General features: G+C 46.9%; 2 protein-coding genes across 2 annotated transcripts; both read right to left on the bottom strand.

Annotated features, from left to right (window-relative positions):
- Nucleotides 1–9,720: 9,720 nt before the first annotated feature.
- On the bottom strand, nt 9,721–12,744 carry LOC308511513 (melanoma-associated antigen B1-like; the record flags this gene model as incomplete). Its single annotated transcript, XM_081081542.1, has 2 exons — nt 9,721–10,680; nt 12,658–12,744. The coding sequence occupies 2 exons, from the start codon at nt 12,742–12,744 to the stop codon at nt 9,721–9,723; spliced, it is 1,047 nt and encodes a 348-aa protein (XP_080937668.1).
- Nucleotides 12,745–15,839: 3,095 nt separating this feature from the next.
- On the bottom strand, nt 15,840–16,874 carry LOC308511351 (melanoma-associated antigen B18-like; the record flags this gene model as incomplete). The annotated part of the gene is made up of 1 exon (XM_081081385.1): nt 15,840–16,874. The coding sequence occupies one exon, from the start codon at nt 16,872–16,874 to the stop codon at nt 15,840–15,842; it is 1,035 nt and encodes a 344-aa protein (XP_080937511.1).
- Between the last annotated feature and the right edge of the window lie 3,076 nt (nt 16,875–19,950).

Raw genomic sequence — 19,950 nt, 5'->3', positions numbered from 1 at the left:
ACCCCAACTCCCCAATCAGCCCTGCTCTGAGCCCGACCAGGGGCTGCACCTAGGGATTGGGCCTGCCCTCTGCCACCCGGGAGCAGGCCTTAGCCAGCAGGTTGTTATCTCCCAAGGGGTCCCAGACTGTGAGAGGGCACAGGCCGGGCTGAGGGATCCCCCCTCCTGAGTGCACAAATTTTTGTACACTGGGCCTCTATATATATATATATATATATATATATATATATATATATATATATATATATGTATATTAGAGGCCTGGTGCAAGAAATTCGTACATGGGTGGGTCCCCTGAGCCCAGCCTGCACCCTCTCCAATCTGGGACATCCCTAACACAATCTGAGACCGTTGGCTCCTAACTGCTCACCTGCCTGCCAGCCTGATTCGCCTCAACTGCCTCCCCTACCAGCCTGGTCACCCTTAACTGCCCCCCTTTGCCGGTCTCTTCACCCTCCACTGCCCCCCCGCTGGCATGTTTGCCCCTTACTGCCCCCCACTACCGGCCTGGTCACCCCAACCAGCCTGCTGTTCAGTCCTTTGGTAATCCCTCACTAACCCTCCTGCTGGCCAAGTCGCCCCATGCACCCTGCTGTTAAGTCGTTCAGGTGTCCACAACTAACCCCCTTGCTATCCAGGTCGCCCCACACAGCCTGTTGTTTGGTCCTTACTGTTACATTGAAGGTGTCCCAGGCAATTTGCATATTCCTCTATCATTAGTATAGATTGGTATGGTGTTTTCCCCTGCCATAATACTTTGATGCAACTAATAGTTTCTAGAATTTAAACAAGGACGAAATAATTCAATCCTTTCCATCAGTCCTTCCATCCAAACCACCTCCACTATCTTTTCCTTTATTTCCCACCAAAGTCTAGCCCTCTCTTAGAACTCACCTAAGTCCACTCAAGGTATTCTAGTTAAAATGCTCTTTTACTATAGTGGGATCTGACTCTACCACTTCAAGGCACAAAGAGTCAACACTGTGGCTTCTATTCACCTTCACTTCAAGGGAGTTTATGATTATTTGTCAGAAACTCTGTGGAGAGAGTGTGCATAGAACACCCCTTTATGTACTCTATTTTCCTGCATTGAGATAAAAGGAGAGACACCTTTGATTCCTTCCTGGAGCAGGGGAGGCTGCAGGGAAGGTCTGCACATCCTGGGCAGTCACCTTCTCTCTGGAGTAGCTTCCAGAATCATAACTCTAGCCACGCCCCCCACAGGAGGGCAGCAACACACGCTGTGAGTCTTTGAGAACCTGGAGTCAGAATGGGTGAGAGGGAGTGAGACCTAAGCCATGGGAAGCCAGGGACCCCTTTCTGGACTCCAGGAAGCCTTCATCACTCTATGGGGTGTAGGTATTCCTGGAACCACAGTGCTGGAAGGTGTTGTGTCCCTTGAAAAAAGCTTGTGGTGGAATATTACAGGGCAGAGGATGGACAAGACATGCACCCTACTTAGTCATAGAGGCAAGAGGGTCTTAAAAGGAGTAACAGTGTGCCCTAACTGGTTTGGCTCAGTGGATAGAGTGTTGGCCTGCGGACTGAAAAGTCCCAGGTTCAATTCTGGTCAAGGGCATGTACCTTGGTTGCAGGCACATCCCCAGTAAGAGGTGTGCAGGAGGCAGCTGATCCATGTTTCTCTCTCATTGATGTTTCTAACTCTCTATCTCTCTCTCTTCCTCTCTGTAAAAAGTCAAATATATCTATATCTATATCTATATCTATATCTATATCTATATCTATATCTATATCTATATATATATATTAAAGGGAACAACAGTGCACCCTGGCCGGGTGGGTCAGGGGATTGGAGTGTCCTCCCATGTACTATAATGTTGCAGGTTCAATCCCTGTTCAGGGCACATACTGGAGGCAAGCAATCAATGTTTCTCTCCCTCCCTCTACCTTCGTCTCTCTCTAGAAAAATCTACAAAAACATATACTCAGATGAAGATAAAAGAAAAAAAAAAGAATGACATGTCAAGTGCTCTGTTTGAGCTATCTATGCCATCTGAATTGGCATCCTGGAGTCTGTGACATTGAGAAAGGAAACTGGACTTTGGTGCTTAGGTGCCCAGGGAAGAGAGGGTGAGGACAGTAGTGCTGACTGCCACTGATGAGAGGAGTTAGTTTGACATGCAGTAAGTCAGGGCAAGGGTCCAATGGAAAACAAAAGCAAGTGGAACATAGTAAGGGGCAGACATGGCAGTTTGAGTGAGCCTAATCACAGAAACCAACCATGCAGGAATAACAGAATGTTTTCAGACTCAGAGCAGGAGGCATGAGAAAACAGGGAGGACCTGCAACAATAAGGTGAACTGACACATAAGTTCAGTTCCTTACCTGGGAAAGAACAATTGAGGGAATCAATCATGTGGCAACAGGGGTAGCTATAGAGCAGGATTGTAGCAAATATATACCCCTAGAGGGCAGGGCTTCCACAGGCAAGCCATAATCAGACCCTCTCCCTTTGTGGGGAGTCTGTATCTGCTTGTAATAAATGTTTCATACTTTTGCTTAAATCTTCGGGTCCTCTGCACTCATTCCTTAGCATCATGAGATACGATCGCAGAAAAAAACCTTGGCTCACCATTCTGATTATCACTGAGACTGTGAGAAATATTCCTGGACTGTAGGATGCAGGACCAATGCCCCTGGGATCCCAGCAGGAGACTACTGCCCATGCAAGCCTGGTGATGTAAGGAGAGTCTAGTAAAGGGGGGCTTATGTAGTTGGGGCAGGGCAGGGTCTGCAGTGACTGTATAGCCTTATGGAGAAGAAACAGCAGAAAGAGTTATGCAACTTGTACCTTCCATCCAGCTCCCCCGTCCCCTGATCTGAGGAAGCAAGGGGAGGAGTTACTGGAATCTAGAGCCACAAAATGGAGCTGGGTGAAGAAAATTCCAAAAGCAATGGGGTGCTTTGTTCAGGGTACAGGCAGACCCCAGCACCCTGGCTGGGAGGAAACCAGAAAACCAATACCTAGTTCACTCTCCTCCTGCCCTCCATTACCTACTGGTACTTCTCAAAGCCAAGCCACCTAGTAGCCTGTGGGAGACAGAACATCTACCTTCACAGGGATCATTCAGATGTACATACCAGGACACAGAGCAGATGCAGGGTGAGCCCAGAGCATGGCACACCAAGGCAACCGCAGGAAAGCAGAGCAAGGAGCCTGCTGCAAAAGAAGCCCTAGGGGGACCACATGACAAATGCAGACACAATTCTTCCAATTCCTTGACAAAGTACCAGAGTTGGAACAGGAGCTGGGGGAGGTAAAATACTGAGGGAAAGTTAGCTTTGTTTTCTAAGACCTTCAAACAAATTCCTGGATACACAAATGCAGTGTGGGTTAGGATAAGGACAGTGAAGAAGAGGACAGTGAAGAAGAGTAGAGTGAGGAAGAGGAGAGTGAGGAAGATGAGAGTGAGGATGAGGAGAGAGAATAAGAGGAGAATGAGGATGAGAAGGGTGAGGATGAGAGTGAAGTTGAGGAGCATTAGGATGAGGGTTCAGCTACTGGACACAGCTGAAATGTGTAGACATATTTGAGGGATGAAGGCCTCAGAACCAGGTACCGGGTGACCCCTGTCTGGTGTGAGGCTTTGGACCTGGGAATAGATACTTGGGGTACAGGTTTTCAAAGGCTAATGGAGCTGGGAATTGATGGTACAGGTGTGCCCTGTGATGGGTTGAAATGTATCCTGGCAAGGGTTGTGGGAGGCAGGAAGTTGAGGATTGAGAGTCATGGTGGTGACTGGACACTCACGGTGATGTGACAACCTAAGTGGCAAGGAGCCCGTGAGGTGGGAAGAATGTTTCAGGAAAGGTTTAGGAGGTGAAGGGGTGGGTGAGGTGTGTGTGGGGGGGGCACAAACAGGAACCTGAGGTGGGAGAAGAGGGGCCAGGTCTACTTCAGCAAGGGAAGGGGAGGAGGATGTGAAGCTGTTTGGCAAGCACCACGGGGCTCCCTGGGCATCATCAGCCTATTGCACAAACGGGGAGCCTGAGGGCCACAGTGAGCTGTCCACTCCACAGCCTGGTCCTGCAGGACCCAGAAGTGTCCCTCTGAGACGTTTTGTACCCCCATCTAGGTGGCTTCTGCTCCTTATGGGGGTGGTGAATAGAGTATTTAGGGGCACATTATCCACCAACAGTTCATGGAAAACAAGGCCACAAACAGCCAAGGGACTGGGAAGTGGGAGGCATATGAAGTTGGGACACGAATGTGTGGAGTTGAGTGCATTTGCTCACTGCTCACTGTGTGGGTAATTATTGCCACCAGGGTGACAGGTGCCCATGGGAAGGAAAGGGTGCAATTGTGTCTCCAGACAGTGTGGGCAACAAGGAGGGGGATCATGGGGACATGGACTGGGCTCCTGGGGGCTGTCTGCAGAGGGTTTTGAGGGAGCTTGGTGGATCTGGGGTGCAGGGTGACATGGGGGTGCAAAGGCAGCACACATGTGGGCCTGTGTGTGGGAGGAGGTGGGATGTGGGTTGGTGGGAACTAATTAGCTGGAGTCTGGTCTTTGGGCAGCCCCTGCACTCAAGCCCATGTCTGCAGCCTCATATCATCCTGCACCAACAACCCTCACTCTTACTGTGGCCCCCCATCTGCCTCAGAACCCTCCAGCTTCCACCCAGTCAGTGTGACCAGGGTCCTCCCAGTGCTGTCAATGGGGTCAGGGCTGGGGTGGTGAAGAGGGCCATGTGGCAGGGCAAAGTGGTGTCTCTATTTTTTCTGGTTCCTTTGGGTGGGAGGGCAGGGAGCTTGAGGCTCCTGACTCAGCCTAGGAAGATCCTTCCTGGTGGCCCAGTCCATGGTGGCTGGTGATAACAAGTGTCACAAAGAAGAATCAGTTCCCCCGCCTATCCTTCCAACCTCTGGGACTCTGGTTCAGGCTCCTCTGGGTCTACACACACCTGGGAGAGCCTGGGACAATGGCTGGGCTCTCTACTTCCTGATGGTCCCAAGCTTCTTACAGGTTATGCATTCCACAGCTCCAGGACCAGCCCCATACGAGTGCCCAGCCTATCAGAATTTTATGACAATCAGAAACAGAAAACCAAGAGTGAAGGAGATAGGACAGCCCCAAAGCCCAGGACAGTGGCCAGGCCACTGTTGTGTCTAGTGGTTGAGCATTGACCCATGCATCAGGAAGTCATGGGTTTGATTCCCACTCAGGACGCATGCATGAATTGTAGGCCAGAACCCCAGTGAGGGATGTGCAGGAGGCAACCAATCAATGGTTCTCTCTCATCAATGTTTCTATCTCCTTTCCTCTCTCTCTCTTTAAAAAAATAATCAATAAAACCATTTTCTATAGAGTCCGCTGTCAGGACTGGCGTGGGGACCAAGCTAGGGAGCAGGTTGGATAATGGGCACAGACCCAAGAAGAGAGCCCCTCCCAGGTTCTGAGACTCAGAAATGATACAGTGAACACACTAGGACAGGGATGAAAGCCAGCAGCACTGGTACTTTTGAAAAGGGATGCAAAACAAGGGAAGTGTTCCAGACCTGAGAACAATTGGTGAGGTCCCATAGGAGCCTGGCCAAGGAGCTAAACCCAAGGGAAGCTCTGGTAGCATTTAATAGGAACCTACGGAAGCTGATTTCTGCCCAGGCCTAACTATCCTGGGACTACAGGCATCTGAATTCAAAAAATTCACTTTCTTCTGGTGATGAAAAGAGGCAAACCCTTTGTTTGAGGATCTGGAGAGAAGCCTGAATGGCCTAGGACTGCAGGCCTAGAAACTGAGACAGCAGGGTCTCTTTCCACTGCTGGGAGAGCCTGCTCAGCTAAGCTCTTGCTGGGGGCAGCCTACCCAGAAGGCTATGCAGAGACCTGCTCAGAAGAGACCTCCAGTGTCCCCTTGTTCACACATTCCTCAGCAAACAATGAATCACCTCTTGTGTGCAGGCCCCAGAGTGCCAGGGCCAGAGAAGCCCACTGTGGCTGGGAGAGAGGAAGGCTGTGATGGCCACACCAGGTCCTGATGCCCAGAGTCTGAGAATGTGCCCACTTATGGCAGCCTCCAAGGAGGCTGAGGACCTTGAGATGAGGGATGACCCTGGCTCATTTGGGTGGACCCTAAATGCCATCACACATGACCCTATCAGAGAGAGGCAGGTGAGCGTAGACAGAGGAGAAAGAGATGTGAAGACAGAAGCAGAGATAGAAGGGATGCAGCCGCAAGCCAATGTCACCAGCCACCACCAGAAACTGCCTGAGGCCAGGAGTTGATGCTCCCTCCAGCTTCTGGAGGGAGCCCAGCCTGACATATCCATTTCAGGCATTTGAGAGTCAAATAGGACTCTGGCTGGCAGACTACAAGAGTGTACATTTATGTCATTTTAAGCCACTAAGTCTGAAGTATTCTGTACAGCAGCTGGAGAGTAGGGGTTCATTAGAGAAACAGAACCAATAGGATGAAGAGAGGAAGAGGTTGGTTCACATGATTACAGATACTGGCCAGTCCCAGGATCTGCAGGGTGAGTCAGCCAGCTGGAGGCCCTGGGGAGCAAAGGGTTTCATTTTCAACTCCCTGGATCATTTGGGCTGCTATGACAAAATATTACAGACTGGGTGTCATATAAACAACAGACATTGACTTCTCACAGTTTTAAAGGTTGGAAGTTTGGGATCAAGTGTCATGGTCAACTGAGGACTTCTCGATGTGTCCTCACATGGCCAGAGATTTTATGTCTTTAACGTGATGTTTAAGGTAAAAAGAGGCTATTAGAATAGGCCATAATCCAACCTTATGAGTTTAAGTCACCCAAGGAGACAGCAGGCATGTGCCCACACAAGGGACAGCCAGGAGAAGAGGGAAGCCATTTGTACGCTAAGGAGAGAGGGCTCAGAGCAAACCAAATCTGCTTGTACCTTGACATTGGAATTCCAACTTCTAGAACTGTGACAAAACCAATTTCTGTTGATTAAGCCATCGACTCTATGGCATATAGTTAGGGCAGCCTGAGATAACCAATACTCTGCCCTAGATGCATATCTACCAAATTACAAAATTAATCCCTAAGAGCATGTTCAATGGTCCCCTATTTACCCCGGGAGATGAGGATGGGATTTCTGCTCTATGGTGATGTGGTGTCCAAAACCACAAGACTGGACCCTGTAGAGATGATCTATACAGTAATCTATAAATGATGCATGCTCACAAGATGAGGGAGAGGGACACCACATGCCCCACAGTGGCACTTTTCGGGTTGGGGGGGCCTTATACTAAGGAACAGTGAATTTGCAAGTTCTGTGGGAGGCAGGCTGTGGGGTATCAAGAGGTTGAGGTGACCCTTAATTCCCCTACAGTATGTAATCAGACAGTTTGCAAAGTTCACTGGATGGTAGAGAAGAGAAACCCATTACTTAAGGAGAAATATGATCTGGGCCTTGTCCCCTTCAAAGAAATGGATTTTGGGTCTGTCAGTTTTTAGCCTTGAATGTGAGCCTATTCCAAGTTCTTTATCTGCAAAATGAGTCTGGTAGTCTTTCACACAACACTGTGGACATTCATTTGTGATGAATATAAACTATCTATAGTATTAGGCAAATTTGGTGCTTTTAATGCATGGCAGTTGTCACTAGGATGATTTTGAACCCAGATAATAACCACCTTTCCTCACAGAATTTAATTTCCATGCTCTATTAAAGAACATGCAACTGTATACAAGGTAGAAAACCACATAAGGCAAAATGTTGCTGAGCAAGTAGTACTAAGTAGAATTTCCCCTATAGAGCATTTGTTGTTTTATAAGGGTGTGTGGTTACGTTCCCTAGCAATATGTAACTCAACCTTTATTAGTCTCAAGGACCAACAACTTGTCATCCATACCACCTTTAATTTTATTAATTTCATCGCCACCATAAATAGAATCTGTCCTTACTTTTTGCCAAGTTAAACACAAATTCTCTACCTGACATGTCATTTTCATGGAGTGAGATCTGGCTCTTCCAGCCCATGAAAAGAGGGATTTCCCAATGGCTCCTTGGCATGTCACTTCAAGGGATATCACCCTTATTTTTCAGAAACACTCTAGACATCCTGTTCTCAAAACACCTAGTTTGGACACTATATTCACCTGCCTTGGAGCAAGTGGACTGGACCCCTTCCAGTCTGGCCTCAGGTGGAGATTTCTCAGCTTTTCCCACATCCCAAAGTAACTCTTAAGATCTGTTTTCCATTCTAGGCTTAGTGTCTCCACTCTAAGACCCATTACCTGAGAGTTTGACCCCTACTCCCCATTTCCTCAGCTTCATCCAGCACATCATGCAGCCCAACTGAAAATTACCTGTCCCTCACTCCCTGAGGGACTAGAGATTTCCAAGGCCCAACACTGCCTTGCTCACATGATGGGCAATAAATTGCTCTCTTCCACACCTCTTCTGTTACTTGTCATTTACTTATTTCTTACATTGTACGACACCATTTGCCTGGGTTCTTGTCCCAGCATCAAGAAGGGTTCAGGAATCTGGAAAAAGGGCTGTGCATAGATGACATAGGAATCCAGAGACTAATAAAGAGTCCGGAGACGAGTTATAATTTTGAAAGGCATTGGGGGTCAGAGGACCTTCAGCTAAAGGAACTGAAGAGTGTGTTCCTCCTTGTCCAGGACCCTTGCTTTTATTAACACAATTTGTCCTAAGGCAAGGTGGAGATGATACACTTCAAAGGGTAAGGTTTCAAAGGGTACAGAAGCAGTCAGTTTGGGGAATAGCCTATGACTGTACAGGTGTTTGGCCAGTAGGAGGCAATAACATGTAGATTAAGATGCCCTTTAACTGTCTGGCAGCCACAATCAGTTTCCTATTCAGGTTTGGGGAAATGCCTTTAGCCATTCCCAACAGGTGACTACATGTGTGACTCAACCTTGTTGAGTCCTCAAGTTTCATCAATCTTTTGATGAAACTCTTTTTTTTTTTTTCTGGAGTCCTTGCTGGGGTGAGGACAGCACCTCGAGGAGCCCAGGGCGTGAAGCAAAGACCTTGATGAAACTCTTAAAATTATGATATGCTGGAATTGGTCTACAACAACCATTTTCCTAATATGACCAATGCTGATGCTAGACTCTAAATTTTATGGGCAGTGGCTATTAGGCTTTCTTTGCTTACCATCTCTAGTGCTATTAGATATTTCCAAAGAGCAGATGGTCTATTAATGCTGGAGGGGAAAAGAAAAGACATGAGCAAGAATTGAAATTTATTGCCATTTATTTTCTCAAAAACTTTGAAGCAGATAAGTAAATCCAGGTATATGCTATTTAATTTTATAAGAAAAGAACAAGGAGAATTAAGCAAACTAAGAATTAATCCTCCATTTTTTTATCCCAAATTTCTCCATTTTGTTATACCAAATATTTCATATGCCCAGGAAAAATCCTATACCTGTGCCTTGCATTGTAGGAGAAAGAACATATTGAAGACTTTTCAATCGGTTTGTAATAAACAAACTCATAATATTAAACATCAACTTTAATAAATGTGGCATCCAAGACATTAATAAACTGATATTCTGAAGCAAATAAACCTTTACTGAGAAGGAACAACTTTTGAAAATATATAAAACCTAAAAATTAGTCATCTACAGAAGAAAAAGAAACCCAACAGCATAAATGTTTAGTTCCCTCCAGAGCCCACTACTCTACTAATCAGAAGGTTGACTGCTCTCCTCAAACTCAAGGTGAAAAGGCTGCCTCAGATCTCACTAGTTGTGGGAGAAGCTGCTGGACTTGGCCCTGGAAGGAGCCCTGTGCTTGATAAAAGAGCCAACCATGGCTGCGGCTCTTAACCCTGCTTTATCTTCCTCATCTCTCAAGGCCTCCTCATACAGGTTTGGGAAGGCAGTGGGGAGCTTATTGTAGATCCTGGCCAGCATGTCCAGCACTTTCATCTTGCCGATATCAGCGTGGGCTCTTGGGCCCCACAGGAACAGGTAGCTTGGAGGATTACTGTCGGGAACCTGGCAGCACTTGAGGTACTTTTGCTGAACCAGATCCTTGGTGATGAATTCCCTGGGCTCTCCGAAGATGAGATGCTTCTTCCCAGGGTGGACCCCAAACACATCAAGGAACTTCCAGATCTCCTCTTCAGTGGCGAGGTTGCCATTCATGAAAATCACACCCAGGAGCATCATCAAGATCCCAGTCTTCGACACCACCTCATCACAGCTCAGGTCTCCCTCAACAGGGAGGCCTTGATTGTTGAAAAAGGCATAGGTGTGGTTGTTGGGATCGATTTCCTTGAAGTCAAGGCCAAAGACCAGATCCATGCGCTCAGAGGCTCTCCTGAGGTTCTCAGGGAACTGCTCCTTGTACTTCTTGTTGACAGTCCTCAGCAGTGCGGTCTGAGTGATGAGCTCCTTCTTACTCAGCTTCTCCAACACGAACTGCATCACCTTGCTAACCACCCTGCTTAGTGGATCTCTGCGAGCCCGCAGAGCAGAAGGTACTGCCTGGGAGGCACGGGCACTTTCCTGACCTTGGCGCTTGGCACTGGCATCAGATAATGGACATAAGACACCTACCTCAAGAGAGCTAGTGGCTGTGGCTCCCTGGGGCTCCTGGGATGGGTCAGGTGCAGGGGAGCTTGGGGGAGAATCATCATTGGGAGGAGAGAAGACCGTCACTTCAATCTCCTCTGCTGTGGCCTCAGCACCCTTGAGACTCTGTCACCCAGGCCCTGTTGGCGTTTCTCTCGTCGGTGCTTGCTCTTCTTTCCCTGAGGCATGACAACACTGGTCAGGGGCAGCGTGCACTTGTGTGGCAGGAGAGGAGATGATGCTGGCACCTGGAGGAGGAGAGTGAGATGGTGTGTGCTCCCTCAGCACGGACATTGCACCTGGGCTTTAACCCAGGCCATGTCTGCAGGGTCTGAGGGCAGTGCTCCAGGGGCCCACAGAGCTCCTGTTCTGCCCAGAATCTACCCTGACAACCCTGCAGAGTAAGTGAGAGTGTGCCTTACTCATATCCATAGAATCCTACCTGAGTCTTCCCTAGGCAACTATGGGGACTGGGGTGGGAGGGGGAGGTATGCAGGACCCTGGGTTTCTGGAGTGCTCTCCGTTCACATTCAAGATCATCGAGTTAATTGTTGGCAAGACCTGGGCCCCCAGTCCCTGCTCTTGCTCTCAAGGTGACACTCAAACTTCCATGCCACAAGTTTGTGTTGAGATGCTGCTTCTGGGAGGGGGCACCCAGAACTGACATCGCTATGGAGCCTTCTCTGTCCTGGATTGTTAGGGTCCTCAGTCCTCATTTAGACCCCTCACCTAGTCTCCAAGAAGGGCTCAGAGCCCCGCTTTCTGCTGTTAGCTTTCCCTTCACCTGTTCAGGGTGGGTCTTTCCTCAGTCCACATATGGTTTTCCTGCTTGGCACTGCAAGAACTAGAGTCCTCTGAGTCTGTGCTTGTGGCCTATCTTACACTGAGGTCAGCAGGTACCCCAGAGCCAGAGGAGGAAGTGAGTTTGACATGGTCTAGCTGCATTTGCCTGTCTTCTTCCAAATGCAGGATGCACCAATCAAAGGAGGCCAATTATGAAAGGTGCCCCAGGGTCTCACATGTATCCGCCTAGATATGTATCTAACATGAATCCCCCAGCTGTGTTGTGATCATACTTGTCAGGCAAAAGCTTTCCCCTGCTTGAGCCCCGAGCAGGAATTAAGGGACACTTCAGCTGACAAATGCCTGAGCCTATCAGAATGGCAGCGTTTAGGGATTCTGAGGTGTCCTCCATGTTATGGGGTCCCTCGTCACCCCAGTGTTCATGACTTTTGGCTGACCTGGACACCCTCCCTCTGCCAGCCCCTGACTCTCCCTGAGTCTTCCCATCACCTGGACACCCTCCCTCTGCCAGCCTCTCCCACCAAGGCCCCCACCCCCTGACTCCCTCTCTGAAGAGAGGATTGAATTTGGAGGAAAGGGGGAAATTGAAATGTATCTGTATTACTAGAAATTTTGTATCAAGAATATATGTATTATTACTTTGTAATTAAAATATTTAAATACATCTAACCACAAAATTGTAACTGTGCATTAATCAGATATAGTAACTGCTAGCTAGTGCAACAGACAAAATCTGCAAACCTGCAATGGCTTAAAACGACCAAAGTTTATTTCTCATGCACATAAAAACTGATATGGCATCCAGTCTGCTCCTATCAGATGGTTCTACTTCCCAACAAGGAATCTGTTTTTGCTGATCAGTGGAACAGAAAACATGGAGGTGGCATGCTGGCTTTCAAACTTCTTGTCCTAAGGGTGACAAACATTGCTTCTGTTCATATTTCAGTGTCAACAGTAGTCACAGATCCTTCCATAAATATAAGTGGATTGGGAATGTGTAGTCTCCCCATCAACCCAGGGAGGAGAGCAAGGCACCATATGAATTAGCACGTGCTCTCTCCCATAAACTGTTACAGTAGGTGTCAAGCAAAAGCAACTACTACAATTTTTTTTTTTAAATAAAACACCTCTTCATTCCTTGGAGTTTCTAAAGAGGCCACTTTGCCTTGCAATTTTCCAATCCTGCTACATGGGAGATACTTTCAAATGCTGGATCACGTTTAATTTTCAAAACAATACTGTAAAATCTCAATAGGGAGGATTCACCTTATTCATTCAATAGCTCCTTTCTGCACTTACCTTTGAAATAAACTGTAGAGTGTCAATAGGATGAGAATGTTCTATTGAAGCATGGTGAAAACCTTGAGTCCCAGAAACCCTCAGCATGACTGAACACTCAGGACACTTATACAGGTGTCATTAGAAACAAGGAGAAGGCAGCATTTTCCTCTGGAGCAAGTAATGAGATAAGAGGCAGCAGAAGGATGGTGAATTATTTTAATCTTTGTTTTTCAAAGATAGCATGGCTGTTAAGAAACCATTATTCCTGTCTTAGAAGAACTCTGGGTTCTGAGGAATTCAACTTCAGTAGATGTTTATTACACAGTGATTTCCATGGTCTTTCTTCATCTCTGACCTACCAGGAAGGCATTGGGTATTGACCTTATAGGTATGAAATCATTGGTGTGTGAGTTCAGTGGCCAGTCTCAAATAACACACCCCTTTAAAATCCTACTGACAGTATTTGGGTTGTCTCACATCAATTACCAGTATATTCTGTAAGAAATAAGACTGTATCCACCAGCTCATTTGGAAAATACTTTGAAGACTGATGTAGAGACGGGTGTGGGAGCTGGAGCTGTGGTAATAAGTTATCTAGACTTCATGTCAATGGTCCCACTGAAAGGGATATATCTCCAAGGTACACTTGCAGAGTGTTGGAACGCTCTATTCAAGGGGAGGGCAGGTGATTCCTGCATCACAGGAAGCAGGGTGCAGCCTCCAGAGGACACAGTGAAGAGCTGGTCAGTATATGAGGTTCCAGTTTGGACAGAAGGGCACACTGGGGAATCCCTAGGGGGAATGTTCTGCAATGTAGGAACAGACTGGCACAGGACTTGTGCTAGCATCTGGAAGAGTTAGCTCTCAAGGGACTCTGGGATGAGGAACAGAAGGATCCTCAGCAAAAGAAGCCCATGGAAAATCCCAAAATTGTTCTTTATTCTCATATTCACCTTCTTTCATGAGGACTGCTTTTAGTACTTTTGTAGTAAAGTCTTGTTTTTTTTTATTAAATATATTGTTATTGATTTCAGAAAGGAATGTAGAGAGAGAATGAGAGAGAATCATTGATCAGCTGCCTCCTGCATGCCCCCCACCAGGGATAGACCTCCAAACCCGGGTATGTGCCCTGACCAAGAATCAAACCATGACCTTCTGGTTCATAGGTCGATAGTCAACCACTGAGCAACACTGGTAGGGCAGAAAGTCTTGTTTTTTAATAGCCTGTGATACATCTTAGAGTGGTGAGAAGAATAGATAATGAAGAGATAGGCTGAAGAAGAGGAAAAGTGTGAATTCTAGAAAAAATTGGTACCAGGGTTCTAGTACCAGCTCTTTTACTTAACAGTGATGAGAATTTGAGAAAATTACAAGTTCTTCATCTGAAAAGTATGTGTAATAAGCCCGACATAAAAAACTTGTCAGAGTAATTGGACAATATTAGGTATTAATTGAATGGCAATTATCATATGATTTATTTATTTTTACCACAGATGATATCACCCTCCCCTCAGAAGATATAAAAAATATGCAGGTTTCTAAAACAAATAACACAAAATTCACTCATAATGCTACTTAGTAAGTAAAACTAAATAAATTTCCCCATTTGAGGATAAGTTACTTAATTTGGGTACAGGGAACCCTTCCTCAGTTGGATACAATTCAGAGGTCCTAGAATTTGTGTCAAGGACCAATTGCTTCCCTCCCAGGTGCCTTTTCATCCAAACCATCCCTTTTTTCATTCATTTCATCACCACCAGATATGGAGCCCTCCCTTGGGGTTTGCAAAATTGCACTCAAGTTAACCTAATTAAAATATCTGTTTCTCTCTCCCAGTTCAGGGAAAATAGAGCCAATACAGTAATTTCTCGGCATCCCACTTTCAGTGACTTTCATCCTTATGTCTCAGAAATCCCTTAAATACTCTGTACATAGACACCTAGTTTGTGCTCTGCATTCAACTGCACCCAAGCACAAACACAGGCACATTCCATTTCTGCCCCAGGAGGAGGTTTTCCTCTGGTTTACTGATGATACTAAAGTAACTATTAATGCAAGTTTCCATTACAGGGTCTTATCCTTCAACATTGAGAAACACCATGTGTCTGTCTGGCCTCTGTTCACCAAGCCCAAAGCTTCATCTAGCTTACCACCCCACTCAAATTAACAGTGTACTCACTGAGGGACTTGTAGTTCCCCAAAGCCCAAACTGCCTTCCCTCAGGGATTTTATACCTTGTCTTCATCCAGACACCCTCCCATTCCCACTTCTCCCAACTTCTTCCCTGCCTCCCTGCCTCTTTTCTCCTTCTTGCTTACCCTTTATTACAGGCTATTTCACCATCTTCCTTATATTATTACTGCTCTTTGAGTGTGAAATTATGAGGGTGGGGATGTTTTGTATCCTAGTTTCCCCATTTCTAACAGGATTTTCAAAGAGCAGTTGTTCAATTGATATTTGGGAAATAAATGAGACAGTAAACATGAGCTCTAGTTTATAAACATTTTATTTCTCCTACATTCTTCAGTAAGCTAAGAAAATCCAGGTATGTAGCTTTTATTTTTATAGAATAACAGACTAAAATGAATAAGGGAAACCAAAAACTGAACATCTTTTACTTTTCTCCCTCTATTTTTTGATACCAATACTTTTACTGCTCATATTTTCACAGTCCCACAGAAATGCCTATTACAATGCCATGTTGTGTTGTTCTGGTTCAGTAAATATGAAAGGTTTCCCCAGTTTGTTTTACAGAATAATAAAACTCCTAATCTTAAATCTATTACAAGAAAAAAGCATGTAACTAAAATCATTAGTAAATTTAGATTCTGAAATGATTTAAACCATCTATTAAAGAATCAACATTTAAAATGTTATAAAAGAAAGAAAGGAAAAAAGATAAAACTCTAAACTTTACCACACTCAACAGAAATACTGTGTTCCTTCCAGATCCACCTTGGCCATCTACTACTTAGAATGTTGACTTCTCTTTTCTTCCACAAAGAAAACAATCTGCCTCAGAAGTCAACATTTGAAATATAACCTAAAACAACAAGAAAAAAATAAAGGTAAAATTCCAAGTTACCAACATACAATAAGAACACAAAGATGATATACACTTTCTAGCCCCAGTCTGGCTCTCCACTATTAGAACGTTGACAAAACTATTCAAGCAAAAAGTGAAGGACTTGCCTCAGACTTTACTTAATGTGGGAGGAGCTGCTGGCCACTTCCCCAGAGTGCACAGTCATAGCAATACGAGCCCTGGCTGCAGCTCTTGCTTCGGCTCTCTCTTCCTCATCTCTCAAAGCCTCTTCATACCAGACTGGGAAGGCACTGGGGACAGTATCATAGATCTTGGCTATGAACTCCAGGACTTTCATCTTGCTGGTCTCAGCATGGGCTCTTGGACCCCAAAGCAACTCATAGCGTGGAGGATCACTGCCGGACACCTGACGGTACTCCAGGTACTTTAGCTGCACCAAATCTTCAGTGATGACCTTCTTGGGCTCCCCATAGATTAAGTGCTTTTTATCAGCATAGACACCCATCATATTCATCACTTCCCAGATAGCTTCCTCAGGGGCGCAGTTGCCTTTCATGAAGATCACACCCAGAACAATCATCAGGAGGCCAGTCTTGGGCAGGTTCTCTTCATTTGCCATTCCATCTAAGGTGAGGTCTAGCTTGCTGACAAGGGCATAGGAATGCCTGATGGGATCCACTTCTTTCAAATCAATACCAAAGGCCAGCTCCATGTGCTCAGAGGCTCTTCTCAGGATCTCATTGAAATGCATCTTGTACTTTTTGATCACCAACCTCAACATATCTGCCTTTGTAATTGGCTCTTTACTTTGATACTTCTTCAGCAGAAACTGCACCAACAGAACCACCTTCTTGTTTAAAGGATCTCTGCGAAAGCTCTCCAAGGTCTTTGTGGATTCTGAGCTTTTCTCATTTTGTTTGCTGGCACCTTCATTTGAATCGGTACCGGAAGCAGCTCCAGTAGTGTTAGATGGGATTTCCTGAGGCTCCGTAGAAGTGCTAGGTGTCTCAGCAGCAAGCTCATTCTGGGGGCTGTCTTCCAGGACAGGATGAGCAGAAGAGAGCTCTCCTTCCTCTGCTGCAATAGCCTCAGCACCTTCCAGAACCTGGGTCTGGGTCTTAGCACGGGCCTGGCGGGCCTGGCGGCGTTTCTCGCGGGCACGGCGCTTACTCTTCTGACCTCGAGGCATGATGAAACAGCAGGTAGGGGTTCAAGCAATTAAGTTGATGAACAGGTCACCCTAGAAGACAGAAGAAGAGATTATGTGCACAGTCCCAGTAGGGAGATTCTACATTGGCTCCAAGAAAAGCTGCCTCTGCTGGTTCCCTTAAGGGTACTGTTTTAGGAAACCACAAGACAGTGGCAGAAGGCACTCTGGGGGCCTCCTCTGTTCTGCAGTGGCTTGTCACCACCAATCTAACTCAGGATATTAAACTTCACTCCTGACTGGTCTTTTGACTACTCCTTTTGCTAACTTGAGGCTTCCTCTTCAGAACAAGGCTTCCTATCCCACCAATTCCTTAAGTGGAAGTGAGGGTTCATTAGGCCTAACAGCCATGCTTGAGCCATTTGAGGGACACACCAGGCAGGGTAGGGCAATGTCAGAGTAGGGTGAGCTCTGTGGGCTGAGGGCCTCAATTCTGGGAGAAGTGTGTTCCTTCAGTTCTAACAAATGTTATTCACCTCCATACTTGTCTAAATTTAGGACTCCACCTTTACTGACTTTAGACTACACACCTCTGACCAAAGCCACAAGCTCCAGAGCTCATAAGGCAGAAGTCAGAGAGAGCACTTCCAGCCACTCCCACCCTGGCTTCCTAGAATAAGCGCAGAGGTAGGGTTCTGGTGATGGCACCCTCACTTTGTTCCGTGGGGAGAGGAATCGTGCAGAGCTCACACAAGGGTCTTTTCTGACTCCTGACAGGGCCTAAGACTTTTTTTTCTGGGAACCTGAGTGAGCTGGCCTCAGACCAAGGCTCTCATTTCTCTTGGAACCTCCGATAGGAAGCAGCAGAAACCTAAGCCTAGTAGCTCAGGGACATCCTAAGACTGACAGTAGGGGGACTCCTTGTGGCACATTATTTTGAAGTGGGTTCTCCCCTCAGTCCTCAGCGCCTTCCTTAATGCCTTGTACATACTGGGCTACACTCATCTGCCGATAAGAGGTAAGTCACAAACATGTAAATACTTTAAGGACAATAGATATCTGTACAATATTATGTTTACCATGAATAAACATAGTATATTGCTTTATTAGAGACTCCTTTTATTTAAGTCTATCTGAAATATTTTTATATTTGTTTCCATAAAGATCATGTGCACTTTTGTTAGTTTTCTTTTTATGTATATTTTGTACATTGCTGCTGTTTTCAATTATATCATTATAGTTACACATTCTAATTAGCTATTTATTTTGTGTGGTAAGACTCCTGATTTGGCTATAGTTATCTTCTCCAACAGCTTCCTGAAGTTTCTTATACATTTGAATATTTGGTAACCAATTTCTTTGAAATGTTTAACTAGAAGACCGTATTTCTCTTTCTTTTCATTATTCATGACTTTTATTCCATATTCCTGTGCATGGCTATACACTTGCTATGCAATCAAGTCCAGGTTTAAACAGCAGAATTGGTACCACAAATTCATGTGCTATTTTAACTTTATTGAAAAACTAGAGGCCCGGTGCACAAAAATTTGTGCACTCGGGGGGGAGGGGGGATCCCTCAGCCGGCCTGTGCCTTCTCGCAGTCTGGGACCCCTCAGGAGATAACGACCTGCTGGCTTAGGCCTGCTCCTGGGTGGCAGAGGGCAGGCTCAATCCCTAGGTGCAGCCCCTGGTCGGGCTCAGAGCAGGGTCGATTGGGGAGTTGGGGCGTCTTCCCCTGTCATGCACAGAGCAGGGCAGATTGGGAGGTTGCGATGCCACCCTCAGTCATGCTCAGGGTAGGGCCGATTGGGGAATTGGGGCACTGCCCCTTGTCACACTCAAGGCAGGGTCGATGGGGAAGTTGCGGCGCCACGCCCTGTCATGCAGAGAGCAGGGTCCATCAGGGGGGTTGGGGCTCTGTACCCTGTCATGCACAGAGCAGGGCCGATCAGGGGGTTGAGGAGCTCCCCCCTGTCACTCACAGAGTAGGGCCGATAGGGGAGTTGGGGCACTGCCCCCTGTCACACTCAGGGCAGGGCGGATCAGGGGGTTAGGGCGCCCCCACTGTCACACTCAGGGCAGGGCCGATGGGGATGTTATGGCTCTACCCCATCACACACAGAGCAGGGCCCGTGGGGGGTGGGGGGGTTGGGGCGCCGCCCTCTATCACCCACAAAGCAGGGCTGATAAAGGGGTTGGGGCACCACACCCTGTCACACACAGAGCCGCAGGGCGATCAGGGGGTTGGGGAGCACCCCCCCTATCAGGCACAGAGCAGAGCTGATCAGGAGGTTGGGGAGCCTTCCCCTGTCAGGAACAGAGCAGGGCAGATAGGGAGGTTGTGGCCCCGCCCCCAGTTACACACAGAGCCGCAGGGTGATCAGGGGGTTTGGGCGCTGCCCCCTGTCATGCTGATCCCAGTGCCGGGAGGCCTCTCGGCTCCACTGATCCCGGTGCTGGGAGGCATATTACCCTTTTACTATATAGAATAGAGGCCTGGTGCATGGGTGAGGCTGGCTGGTTTGCCCTGAAGGGTGTCCTGGATCAGGGTGGGGGTCCCCAATGGGGTGCCTGGCCAGCCTGGGTGAGGGATGATGGCTGTTTGCAGCTGGTCACACACCATTCAGGGTGGGGGTTCCCACTGGGGTGCCTGGCCAGTCTGGTTGAGGGGCTGAGGGCTGTTTTCAGGCCGACTGAAGCTCCCAACTGCTCCTTTTTTTCTTTTCTTTTTTTATTCTGGGCCAGCTTTAGCTCTGGCTCCAGCTCTGAGGCCTCTGCTTCTGAAAGAAGGTATCTGGTTTGTTTCAGTTCTATAATCGAAAAATGTATAACTCCAGCTCTGAGATCCTGGGCTCCCTGAAAGCAGGTTTCTGGGGTTTTGTTTAGCTTCTATATTTGTTACAATGTTTCTTAAACTGCAAGCTCAGAGGCCGGCAAGGCAGGCGGGGAACGTTGGAGTCCTCTGTCACTGAAGCAAGGAAGCCTCATGTTAGTTTCAAGCTGCCTGGCTGCCGGCCGCCATCTTGGCTGGCAGTTAATTTGCATATCTTGCTGATTAGCCAATGGGAAGGGTAGCGGTCGTACGCCAATTACCATGTTTCTCTTTTATTAGATAGGA

The sequence above is a fragment of the Myotis nattereri genome, assembly GCF_964212035.1.
Source record: "Myotis nattereri genome assembly, chromosome: X".
NCBI classification, from domain to species: Eukaryota; Metazoa; Chordata; class Mammalia; order Chiroptera; family Vespertilionidae; genus Myotis; species Myotis nattereri.
The sequence above is the reverse complement of the archived record's forward strand: the minus strand, read 5'-3'. Positions and strand labels throughout refer to the sequence as shown.